The sequence below is a fragment of the Oncorhynchus keta genome, chromosome 15, assembly GCF_023373465.1.
Source record: "Oncorhynchus keta strain PuntledgeMale-10-30-2019 chromosome 15, Oket_V2, whole genome shotgun sequence".
NCBI classification, from domain to species: Eukaryota; Metazoa; Chordata; class Actinopteri; order Salmoniformes; family Salmonidae; genus Oncorhynchus; species Oncorhynchus keta.
Window position 1 is genome coordinate 28,190,514 of NC_068435.1, and position 12,890 is coordinate 28,203,403.

Below are 12,890 nucleotides of genomic sequence, written 5' to 3' on the forward strand. Positions count from 1 at the left end.
TACAGTATTGAAGGACATCTAGTTAAATGTGTGCCTGCATCGAAGTAAGGCTGTTGTTGTTGTCTCCTTGTTGCTGTCTTCTCTGACCATCTGGACATTCATATTTCATAGCTCACTATGAGTTGTGTGATTGTGAATGATATTGCTATCTCCTTTGGGGGGTTTAGGATGGCTACTGATTTGTGTCTGTGGTGTACTAATCTGGTATTGGTAACTGACGTCTAATCTCTCTCTCTCTCTCTCTCTCTCTCTCTCTCTCTCTCTCTCTCTCTCTCTCTCTCTCTCTCTCTCTCTCTCTCTCTCTCTCTCTCTCTCTCTCTCTCTCTCTCTCTCTCTCTCTCTCTCTCTCTCTCTCTCTCTCTCTTTCTTTCTCTTTCTCTTTCTCTTTCTCTTTATCTTATCTTATCTCTAGGCCCAGTGTCTAGTATGATGGGAAAGCCTGGTGAGGGGAACCAGAACAAAGGAATGAAGGACAGCAACATGCCAGACTCTCTCATGGGTACTGCTTAATAATACTGTAAAGTGTTTATGTAACACCAGTAGTTAGGGTTGTGACGGTCATGTAATTATGAATGACGGTGTTTGGCCAGAGCCAAATGACCGTGGTCACCGAAATAACCATTTCGAATAGATTAAAAAAATACATACAAAATATATAATATATACATTTCTTTTTTTACGCACATTGGAATTGGAATCGTATTTACGCCCATTGTGTACGTTGTATGCGTCATCAATGGGCCGTGCGGTGCACTCCTTCAAGAAGTGAATGGGAGTCAATTGGGTGCTAGCTCAAAAACCCAACATTAGCATGAATCCCATGAACAAGAAGTACAACATTACACATTTTTTTCAGAGAAATTAGATAATCAACTTGTTCTCTGTAATATCGTATAGCTTTGGAATAGTGACATTACGTAGGCCTACTTTCAAGGAAAATAGGCATGTTTCTCGACTCATACCCTGACTTTAAGAAGGGATTAAGTGACAATTAGCTTAGCTACCGCATGACGCAGCATGACAACGTGGATGCGATTGGTTGACAATCTGCTGTGTGTGGCATTATATGTTTCTCCATTCATTGCCCAATGGGATTCCTATCTCCTCCTTTCTCTAATATCTCTGACTTAACTCAACTGGCATTACAAAAATACAATCCATTTCATGAGCCACGTCAGTTAAAATCATTTGAATGAACATTCTACATGACCATGGAAATGTTTGCATCACAATACTAGGCAGCTATTGCTAGTGTATCCATGAGTTTACCAGTCAAATTGCCAAGAGTTTGCTTGTTTCAGCAAGGCGCAACAGCATTTCATCACGTTAAGAGTCCATGTTATGGAAGAATCGGACTCAACCACACGAATGCCCGACCGTCCCATCTTCAGTCAGCTGTTCGTCCTCCCCCTCAGGGAACCAGTGGCAATATATCTCAAACTTCCCCTTTGGATGACTAAGTTATGTTAGGTTATGAAGGTTCTTTTATTTTCATGATGGTCTTCACCCATAGGCTAACCATCGATTACACGGTTATACTGTAATACGGTAATTGTGCCAGCCTTACACGTAGTGCTTATCACTGTGTATTATAGTGCAATATAATTGTAATAACCTATATACTAGAGTAGTTATAACACATAATAGAATAGTATTAACATGTTTGTCTTAATTCCACTCCCAGGTTTCTCCCAGCCAGGGATGATGAGCATGAACATGAATATGAACACGAACATGAACATGAATATGAACATGAATATGAACACAAACATGAACATGAATATGAGCATGAATATGAACATGAATATGAACACGAACATGAACACGAACATGAACATGAATATGAACATGAACACGAACATGAACATGAATATGAACACGAACATGAATATGAATATGAACACGAATATGAACATGAATATGAACACGAACATGAACACGCACATGAACATGAATATGAACAATAACATGAATATGAACATGAATATGAACATGAACATGAACACGAACATGAACATGAACGTGAACACGAACATGAACATGAATATGAACATGCACATGAATATGAACATGAACACGAACATGAACATGAATATGAACACGAACATGAACATGAACATGAATATGAACATGAACATGAACATGAATATGAGTATGAACACGAACATGAACATGAGTATGAACACGAACATGAACATGAATATGAACATGAATATGAACATGAATATGAACATGAGTATGAACATGAATATGAACACGAACATGAACATGAATATGAACATGAATATGAACATGAATATGAACATGAACATGGGTTCAGGAGGTGTGGGGGGCATGGCTCCATTCCAGTCAGCCTCAACCCTCAGAAGGCCTCTCCTCTGTTTGCCTCTGAGCCCCCCAAGCAGTCCCAGGCCCCCTTTAAACTCAATGGCCACTACCCCTCTGTCCCGGGCCACAGGTAAGAGGTTGTGTCACACAGAGCAGTTCAACTGGGGGCCTGGGTGGGATGTCCAGAGGTCCAGTCATCAGTTACAGTAAAACACAGTATCAAATGTCAGGAAATCCAATAGGTTTTGATGATGATAGAGCTAAAATGTGACCATGAACAGGGTAAACTAGAACCGTCACTTCTTCTAGAGGGTTCCTCAAAGTGCCAGCACCTTAGTAATCCAACGGGAACATTTTAGATATATTGCCACTGTTTTTTTTTACAAACGAATGCAGAACTTGTAGTTAATAGCCAGCTAGTGGTATTAGCTGTTACTTACATAACGGTTACCTTCATGTAGCGGCCTTCAGAGCAGAAACCCAGTGCTGCTCCGGCATGAATTACAAGGTTCAAATCACACATCTCTTTAGCTTTATTATGCAATTCCTCAGATCTTACTGTAACTTTATAACATTTCTTTGAGAAGCAATAATAATTATGTGAGGATTCCTAATCTTATTTATTATAAAGAAAGAAAAATCCTTAGACAACTCCGTTATATTTGGATACATATATAAAATATGATATGGATCTTTAAATATTCATCTTGAGCTCCATACCCACCTTTGGCATTGCTTTCTGAGTGAAGCAGCCACATAGACTAGAAGTAATGTGCCTTCTGTCAGGAGGCCAAACTGAGGCTTTGGATTAAAGATGCACTCTTCACTTTTTAAATACCAATACTGCATGAAACATAGATGATAATGATAATCAGATCTGCTGCACATGTTGTTTAGCATAGACACATAATCAATGAAGGAAGGACATTAAGGAAAATAGCACATCAATCAATTTGAGAAGAGGGCAGCGATACACTATGTAGAAGAAAAATACATGATCATTAATTGGGGGGAGAGAGGGGAGAGGAGCTTTTCATTATTTTTCATTTCTCTCTGCCCTGCCATGTTAAGTATTGGAATGGTACTACCCATCAGTATTAACTAAGACGCATGGACGCAGAGAGGTTTTGGCCTTGTTATGTCTTTATCACAACGTATTTATGATTTTATGTAAATATTGTCTTCTTCTAACACTGTCCTCCTCAGTATTTCTTTGTTCTGGGTACCCCATGTCACATGACCCCTTCCTCTTGATTCATTGTTTGTCTGTGTTGGTCTATGTGACCTGCCTCTGTTGTTGTTATGCAGTCTGCCTGTTCCTTGTACATTAATTCATTTGCTCATCCGCTCATGCGATGTGCTGTCGAGTGAACAGTAAACATCACACTGCTCAGTCTCAGCACAATCTCCATTCTCCCCCTGCCTCGCCCCGGCAGGGAGAATCACACCCAATCAGCTGCAAGCTCGGAGCAGTGCACACACAAAAAACTGTCCCTCTTAAGACTAACATGTAATCCATAAGCCTAAAATTCACATCTATAAGCCTACTGGACAGGCCGTAAATAAATTATAGTGGAGGTCGTGTCAGTATGACTTAACTTACATCAGTTCAAAACTCAAGGCACAATTTTATTTCACACAATTGATTCAATCATTTTATTTTGTTATTTAAAAATAACCAATTTTACTCAGTGGTTGAGTTTCATACATTTTGGTCGGATAAGATATACCCTGATTTTACACATAGCAATGAATGGAGAGGATTGGCAATTGGTTATTGGTCTTTACTATGGTCTTTACTATGGGTAGTGACATTCCTTCCTCCTCTCTGCTCATCAAGAAGTTTGGACAAACCCAAACTCCTGGGCAGGTGGTGAGTCCAGGCTGCAAGCCTCAACGGGTCTCCCCCTCTCCTCCAGCAACTCAGTGGAGGAGAGCCCCTACTCCGACCCCCTCAGCCCCCACGGCTCCCACAGCCAGGAGACCGGCTCTGGGGACGAGAGGGGGAGTGAAGGGGTCAACAGCAGCAGCAAGCAGCAGAAGAGGAAGAAGAAGAAAAGGAGGTCCAGGGAGGAGGTGTATGACTTATTGGACAGGCAGGAGGCTCCGGATGCAAAGGAGGAGGAGGGCGAGACAGAGAGCGGAGCCTCAGACGGCCCTCTGAGCCCATCCTCCCCAAGCAAGGAGGAGAGCTGGGAGTGTGAGATCCGAGGGAGGGGTGGGGGTAGGGTCAGGGGCAGGAAGAATAAGAGCAGGATGAAGCTCCCAGAGGAGTGGGGGCCAACACCCCAGGAGCCAACGACACCTCATGCCACACAAGCGTCGGTGGCCATGGAGTCTGCAATGGTAAATGCCTCTGGTCTCTTAAGTTCAACCCTGGAGAACATCTCCTCCCTCGTAGCCGGCCCCCAGACTAACCCCTTTAGCAGTTTTATAGAGGACACCAAACCCTCTCACACCCCCACTGCCCCACCCCTCACTGAGAACCCCAAACCCAGTCACATCCTCACCACAGACCCTGCCCTTACAAACACTTTTACCAGCATGTTTGAGCAACCTTCCCCTGCCAAGGTAAACATGGACTGGGAGGCTGAGACTCCTGTTAAAAACACTGCCGCTACCCTCCATTATGAACCCATGTGTATTGATGACTTTAAAATGCCCCCGCCCTTAGCCACTAAAGATGTCCTACCTCCCAAGAAGGCTCTGTCTTTCACTGACAAAGATTCTTCTGATCATAGTCGTCCTGAGGTCATGTCGTCTACTTCTGACCAGAAGCAGCTGGGCCCTCAGAGCTCCCCGGCTCTTAGCCCCCAGGTCTCGAAGACCTTCCTCTTCCTAGACTCTGCCCTGCAGACCCCCCAAGCCAGCACTCCTGCTTCACAGCCCCAGTCCCAGACGACCACACCCCAGGTCCCTCCTCCAAACACCACCACCTCCTCCTCTTTCCAGACCACTCCTCCTCCACTGTTTAGCCACTCCTCCCAGCCTGGTCACGACACTCCCAGTCCCCGCCCTGCAGTGGGCTCAGGCCTCAACCCTGCAGCCCCGCCCTTTATCCCCACCACACTGCCACTCACAGAGCACCAGGAGCCACCGCTGCCAGAGCCCCCCCTGCTGGAAGGTTGGTGACACTGAAGAGGGGACATATCTATCAGTATGGGGGTGAATGATGACATTATAGTGCATGGTTCTCTCTGTGGACTGGGCCTGCTGTTGCTCGGCCATTATGTGTTTATTAGCACTGGTAATAACATGCTAACTAATTACACTGCTCTTTAACCTGACTGTGTCTGACTGGGCCTTGGGTCCCTCTTACCTAACTGACTGTCTGGCCTGTCTCTGTAGTACTGTACTGTTGATGATGATGATTATAATAGCATATTCATTGCTATGTGTCTGTCTACCTACCTGATCATGTCAGCTGACCGGCCCAACTCGTTTTACCTCCTATCTCTCTCCTTTCTAACACTGTAATCATATACTAATGACTACTGTTTCTGTAGATTACTCTCTGCGTGACTCTCGAGTGAATGCGCTCTCCTTGGGATAGAAATAGCTAGCTTTCTCCCCCCTGATTGCCGCTATCCTAAATTGCAACGAGTAATTCTATACCCTTACTCTTTGACATCGAGTCAACCTTTCTTCACTAATCAAAGGGATGTTGGTTTGCAGTGTGATTGTCTCTCTTTCTCTCAAGAGACTGCTTTCCCCTTGACTAAATTATGCTTTTGTTCCTCAAATTGCCTAAGCTGACTGAGGAGTCACTAACAGCTTTTCTTTCACATTCTCTTTCTACTTGTGTGTGTGAATTCACTTTCAGAACCATTTTGAATGTCTCAAAATGTTCCCGGCTAGAATTCTTAGATATGTAATTTGAAAAAATACACATTTTACTTTCATGCAATTTTTGATTGGAGATATTAAAACATATTTTCACTCAGATTGTGAATTGCTTGATGTGGAAGTTATCATGTAAGTGAACTAAAATGACTGAAAGCTATGTTTTGTCTTTTCTCTCCCCCATGTGTACTGTATCTCCTGATGATGGCTCTGATGATGATGCTAAATAGGTGAGTTACATTTCCATTGTTGCCTTTGAGAATATTTCGATGTTTCTCATCAGTGGAATAATATGAAGGGAAACCCAGTGTTTATTTCTTTCCTATTTACTACAAATGTCTGAGACAGGTTTTTGTTCTTTTCAACATTTCTTGTACTTTGCCCGTCTCACATTTGGTTATATATACTGTATTCCATGTCAGGAAAAAGCTGGCACGTTTTGTAGTTTGCTCATTCGGTTGAGAGTAAGTTTGCCATAGTTCCGAGACTGTCCTGTGTTGGTCCTTCTCATTTTGTTTTCTTGGTTGGAGATTCCAAGGACTGCTAGGTTGTCACTTTCCTAAATTTCCAGACGGGCAGTGTGTAAGGTTGTTGTAGGGACGCTGTTCCTCCTTCCTGGATAACACCAGTGTTTTTGGTTGACAAATGGTGGAAGTCAGTAGCATACTGGCTGTCTGTCTGCACCCCTCACATTCCCTTACTCAACCCATTCATCCCCGTCAGCAGTCTGTTAATGGGTAATTTACAGATGACCAGGTAGGCGGGTTGGTGTGTTGAGGGACAGTGAGGGACCGGCCTCTGCTGGCCTCTCTGTATTCTCACCCCACATCCTCCTCCCTCAATCACCGTCTTTGTTTTTCTCCCCCCCCCCTCACTCTCCCCCTAGCAGCCTCTCTGTTTAGTTGCCTTTCTCTCTCCTCTCTCTCTCTCTCTCTTTCTCTCTCCTCTCTCTCTTTCTCGCTCCTCTCTTTGTCTCTCTTCTCTCTCTTTCTCTCTCCTCTCTTTCTATTACTCTCCCTCTATCTCTCTCCTCTCTCTCTTTCTCTCTCATCTCTCTCCCTCTTTTTCTCCCCTCTCTTTCTTTGTCTTTCTTCTCTCTCTTTCTCTCTCCTCTCTCTCTTTCTCTCTCCTCTCTCTCTCATCTTTCTCGCTCCTCTCTCTTTGTCTTTCTTCTCTCTCCTCTCTTTCTCTTACTCTTTCTCTCTCCTCTCTCTCTGACTCTCTTCTCTCTCCACTCTCTCTCTTTCTCTCTCCTCTCTCTCTTACTACTTCTCTCTCATCTCTCTCTTATTTCCCTCCCTCCCTCCCTCCCTCCCTCCCTCCCTCCCTCCTCCCTCCCTCCCTCCCTCCCTCCCTCCCTCCCTCCCTCCCTCCCTCCCTCCCTCCCTCCCTCCCTCCCTCCCTCCCTCCCTCCCTCCCTCCCTCCCTCTCCTCCTCTCCCTAATGCAATATTGATGGCTGGGACTTTTTTGCAGTTACGTAAAGCACACAACCTGTCTTTTTATAGCCGGTGATCAGGGTGTGTGCAGTAGGCAGAGGGAGGCAGACGCTCAGTGGCTGTGCAGCGCGGTACTGCAGTCAGGGTTATCACAGCACTCCACCAAAGGTCTGTGTACTGGTACTGCTCGGCCCTGCTGCATAGTCATTATTCTGGTCAGCTGAGCACAGACCATCCTTCCACCAGCTAAACAAAGAGACCATCCAAAAGAGCAAGCCCAGCTTGGCAAAGCATATAGCTACCACAGTCGCCACTATGGTACTGATTGAGACGGGCAGTGCTGTGCAGTCTTTCTGTTTTTACGTCGTAGATACCTTTCAGTAAATACTTCATCATCATGCTGTCGGTTTTAAGTGCAATTCTGTGTTTCACAGTGAATATCATCACACTGGACCATATATGTTGGTGCTATTTTAGTGTTGTTTATAAGATTGAAAATCCACACTATTTTTCACGATTTACTAAAGCTGCAATATGTAACTTTCTGTTTTGGGGGACCTGACCAAATTCACATAGAAATGTGATATATAGATCTGTCATTCTCATTGAAAGCTAGTCGGAGAAGAGATAGAGCTGTTCTATGTGCACTATTTCTATGCTTCCCGTTCTTAAGTTTCGTTTTTGCGTCTTTTACTTTCAGTTTTGTACTCCAGCTTCAAAGAACTGAAGTACAATGTTTTTGGTTATGGAAAATATATTTCACAGCGATTTAGATGGTACAATGATTCCACACACTATACTTCCTTGTTTTGTCACATAAACTGACATTTTAGGAACCAGGAAATAGGGGAGCGATTTCTGCATAATTCACCTTTAATTGACCAATGAGGCCATCATCTGGTGGTTCAATAAATGACTGGTGGTTATATCAAAGTTTTATCTGTAGCTGTGAATGTGGTCTAGCTGGCTGAAGACACCTCATGAATATTACAGAATGATAAAGCGAGAACACACCTGTGAAGATTCTGCTTGAGGCAGCAGCCCTGGGAACCGCAGTCCTACTTTTAGCCACTCGCCGTATAAAAGAGCACACTAATATGAAAACCGAAAAAACTTTTCAGTATAATGAAAACTAGACAAGTTGTCATCATGATAACCTGAATAGAACGTTTAATTGATTTTAAGCTTCAAACCAGAGAATATCAATGTAATCACTTTCCTCTTGTGGAAACAAGCGCATGGATCTTGGATTGAGAACAAGATTTCATGTTGTCAGTACAATAGGCCTGAAGCTGAACATAAATATTGAATGATAGCAGGATCAAAACGAGGACACTTGAAAAACAATAGCAGTCATCTCAAATGCTAACCATTTGTATGAGCTTTTGGTCTTAATAAAAAGGGTTCAGATATTTGCCCATATGGGCAACATTCTTGTTGTTGAAACTAGATCAATTATACTATGATAGCTACTAACTAAGTATGATAACTATGATCAAAACATATCATACTGCAAATATATTCACAATTATGATAATTTTGATTCAAAAAAACAGATTCCAATAATAACATTTCTGGTGACGCTCATTGATTATTACAGGAATTCATTGAAAGACAGCTCACTGCATTTCCTCATGGTTATGTGTTCTGATTTCTCAGCCAGGCAAATGATGTCTACAAAGCCAATATTAAACTCCACTCAGTCAGGCAAATGATGTCTACAAAGCCAATATTAAACTCCACTCAGTCAGTGTGGTCTTTTTCCATGTCTCAAGCCTTTCCATTATTTTTGACCCTGTTTTCGTTTAGGTGCATAATGTGGCAGAATGATTGGATTTAGTTTAATTGGTGTATCCGGATCAGTCCGCTGGACCATCAGATGTGTGAATTCATATAACTCTGATACTTCATTCGATGTCACACTTTATTTGACTTCATCTAACCCGATTTTGTTGCCATTCCACAAGATAGATTGTAAGAGATGAGTCTCCCGCCGTCTTTTCCTTTGTCCTTTCTCTCCATCATTTGGAGTCCTCTCTCTCTATGTCCCTCTACTTCTCCCCTTCTTTATGTGTTCATTTGGAGTCCTCTCTCTCTATGTCCCTCTACTTCTCCCCTTCTTTATGTGTTCATTTTGGAGTCCTCTCTCTCTCTATGTCCCTCTACTTCTCCCCTTCTTTATGTGTTCATTTGGAGTCCTCTCTCTCTATGTCCCTCTACTTCTCCTCTTCTTTATGTGTTCATTTTGGAGTCCTCTCTCTCTATGTCCCTCTACTTCTCCTCTTCTTTATGTGTTCATTTGGAGTCCTCTCTCTCTATGTCCCTCTACTTCTCCCTTCTTTATGTGTTCATTTGGAGTCCTCTCTCTCTATGTCCCTCTACTTCTCCCCTTCTTTATGTGTTCATTTGGAGTCCTCTATGTCCCTCTACTTCTCCCCTTCTTTATGTGTTCATTTGTCCCTCTATGTCCCTACTTCTCCCCTTCTTTATGTGTTCATTTGGAGTCCTCTCTCTCTATGTCCCTCTACTTCTCCCCTTCTTTATGTGTTCATTTGGAGTCCTCTCTCTCTATGTCCCTCTACTTCTCCCCTTCTTTATGTGTTCATTTGGAGTCCTCTCTCTCTATGTCCCTCTACTTCTCCCCTTCTTTATGTGTTCATTTGGAGTCCTCTCTCTCTCTATGTCCCTCTACTTCTCCCCTTCTTTATGTGTTCATTTTGGAGTCCTCTCTCTCTATGTCCCTCTACTTCTCCCCTTCTTTATGTGTTCATTTTGGAGTCCTCTCTCTCTCTATGTCCCTCTACTTCTCCCCTTCTTTATGTGTTCATTTGGAGTCCTCTCTCTCTATGTCCCTCTACTTCTCCCCTTCTTTATGTGTTCATTTGGAGTCCTCTCTCTCTATGTCCCTCTACTTCTCCTCTTCTTTATGTGTTCATTTTGGAGTCCTCTCTCTCTATGTCCCTCTACTTCTCCTCTTCTTTATGTGTTCATTTGGAGTCCTCTCTCTCTATGTCCCTCTACTTCTCCCCTTCTTTATGTGTTCATTTGGAGTCCCTCTCTCTCTCTATGTCCCTCTACTTCTCCCTTCTTTATGTGTTCATTTGGAGTCCTACTTCTCCTCTTCTATTTGTCCCTCTACTTCTCCTTCTTCTTTATGTGTTCATTTGGAGTCCTCTCTCTCTATGTCCCTCTACTTCTCCTCTTCTTTATGTGTTCATTTGGAGTCTCTCTCTCTATGTCCCTCTACTTCTCCCCTTCTTTATGTGTTCATTTGGAGTCCTCTCTCTCTATGTCCCTCTACTTCTCCCCTTCTTTATGTGTTCATTTGGAGTCCTCTCTCTTCTCTATGTCCCTCTACTTCTCCTCTTCTTTATGTGTTCATTTTGGAGTCCTCCTCTCTCTATGTCCCTCTACTTCTCCCCTTCTTTATGTGTTCATTTGGAGTCCTCTCTCTCTCTATGTCCCTCTACTTCTCCTCTTCTTTATGTGTTCATTTGGAGTCCTCTCTCTCTATGTCCCTCTACTTCTCCCCTTCTTTATGTGTTCATTTTGGAGTCCTCTCTCTCTATGTCCCTCTACTTCTCCTCTTCTTTATGTGTTCATTTTGGAGTCCTCTCTCTCTCTATGTCCCTCTACTTCTCCTCTTCTTTATGTGTTCAGTTGGAGTCCTCTCTCTCTCTATGTCCCTCTACTTCTCCTCTTCTTTATGTGTTCATTTGGAGTCCTCTCTCTCTATGTCCCTCTACTTCTCCCCTTCTTTATGTGTTCATTTGGAGTCCTCTCTCTCTCTATGTCCCTCTACTTCTCCTCTTCTTTATGTGTTCATTTGGAGTCCCTCCTCTCTCTCTATGTCCCTCTACTTCTCCTCTTCTTTATGTGTTCATTTGGAGTCCTCTCTCTCTATGTCCCTCTACTTCTCCTCTTCTTTATGTGTTCATTTGGAGTCCTCTCTCTATGTCCCTCTACTTCTCCTCTTCTTTATGTGTTCATTTTGAGTCCTCTCTCTCTATGTCCCTCTACTTCTCCTTCTTCTTTATGTGTTCATTTGGAGTCCCTCTCTCTCTATGTCCCTCTACTTCTCCTCTTCTTTATGTGTTCATTTGGAGTCCTCTCTCTCTATGTCCCTCTACTTCTCCTCTTCTTTATGTGTTCATTTTGGAGTCTCTCTCTCTATGTCCCTCTACTTCTCCTCTTCTTTATGTGTTCATTTGGAGTCCTCTCTCTCTATGTCCCTCTACTTCTCCCTTCTTTATGTGTTCATTTTGGACTTCTCCTTCTTCTTTATGTGTTCATTTGGAGTCCTCTCTCTCTATGTCCCTCTACTTCTCCTCTTCTTTATGTGTTCATTTGGAGTCCTCTCTCTCTATGTCCCTCTACTTCTCCCCTTCTTTATGTGTTCTTCTTTATGTGTTTTGGAGTCCTCTCTCTCTATGTCCCTCTACTTCTCCCCTTCTTTATGTGTTCATTTGGAGTCCTCTCTCTCTATGTCCCTCTACTTCTCCCCTTCTTTATGTGTTCATTTGGAGTCCTCTCTCTCTATGTCCCTCTACTTCTCCTCTTCTTTATGTGTTCATTTGGAGTCCTCTCTCTCTATGTCCCTCTACTTCTCCTCTTCTTTATGTGTTCATTTGGAGTCCTCTCTCTCTATGTCCCTCTACTTCTCCTCTTCTTTATGTGTTCATTTGGAGTCCTCTCTCTCTATGTCCCTCTACTTCTCCTCTTCTTTATGTGTTCATTTGGAGTCCTCTCTCTCTATGTCCCTCTACTTCTCCCCTTCTTTATGTGTTCATTTGGAGTCCTCTCTCTCTATGTCCCTCTACTTCTCCTCTTCTTTATGTGTTCATTTGGAGTCCTCTCTCTCTATGTCCCTCTACTTCTCCTCTTCTTTATGTGTTCATTTGGAGTCCTCTCTCTCTATGTCCCTCTACTTCTCCTCTTCTTTATGTGTTCATTTGGAGTCCTCTCTCTCTATGTCCCTCTACTTCTCCCCTTCTTTATGTGTTCATTTGGAGTCCTCTCTCTCTATGTCCCTCTACTTCTCCTCTTCTTTATGTGTTCATTTTGGAGTCTCTCTCTCTATGTCCCTCTACTTCTCCTCTTCTTTATGTGTTCATTTGGAGTCCTCTCTCTCTATGTCCCTCTACTTCTCCTCTTCTTTATGTGTTCATTTGGAGTCCTCTCTCTCTATGTCCCTCTACTTCTCCCCTTCTTTATGTGTTCATTTGGAGTCCTCTCTCTCTATGTCCCTCTACTTCTCCTCTTCTTTATGTGTTCATTTGGA

At 43.1% G+C, this 12,890-nt stretch overlaps 1 protein-coding gene across 10 annotated transcripts in view; it reads left to right on the forward strand.

Moving 5' to 3' along the window:
- The window catches only part of LOC118394726 (microtubule-associated protein 4-like), a 64,243-nt gene that overhangs the window by 17,632 nt on the left and 33,721 nt on the right, over positions 1-12,890 (forward strand). For 9 of the 10 annotated variants that reach the window (XM_035788210.2, XM_035788212.2, XM_035788205.2 and 6 more), the window contains exons 4-5: positions 413-499; positions 4,169-5,452. In XM_035788210.2, the coding sequence (XP_035644103.1) occupies positions 413-499; positions 4,169-5,452 (1,371 nt within the window). The remainder of the gene's footprint in view (positions 1-412; positions 500-4,168; positions 5,453-12,890) is intronic. The other variant, XM_035788206.2, reaches the window with a different exon arrangement.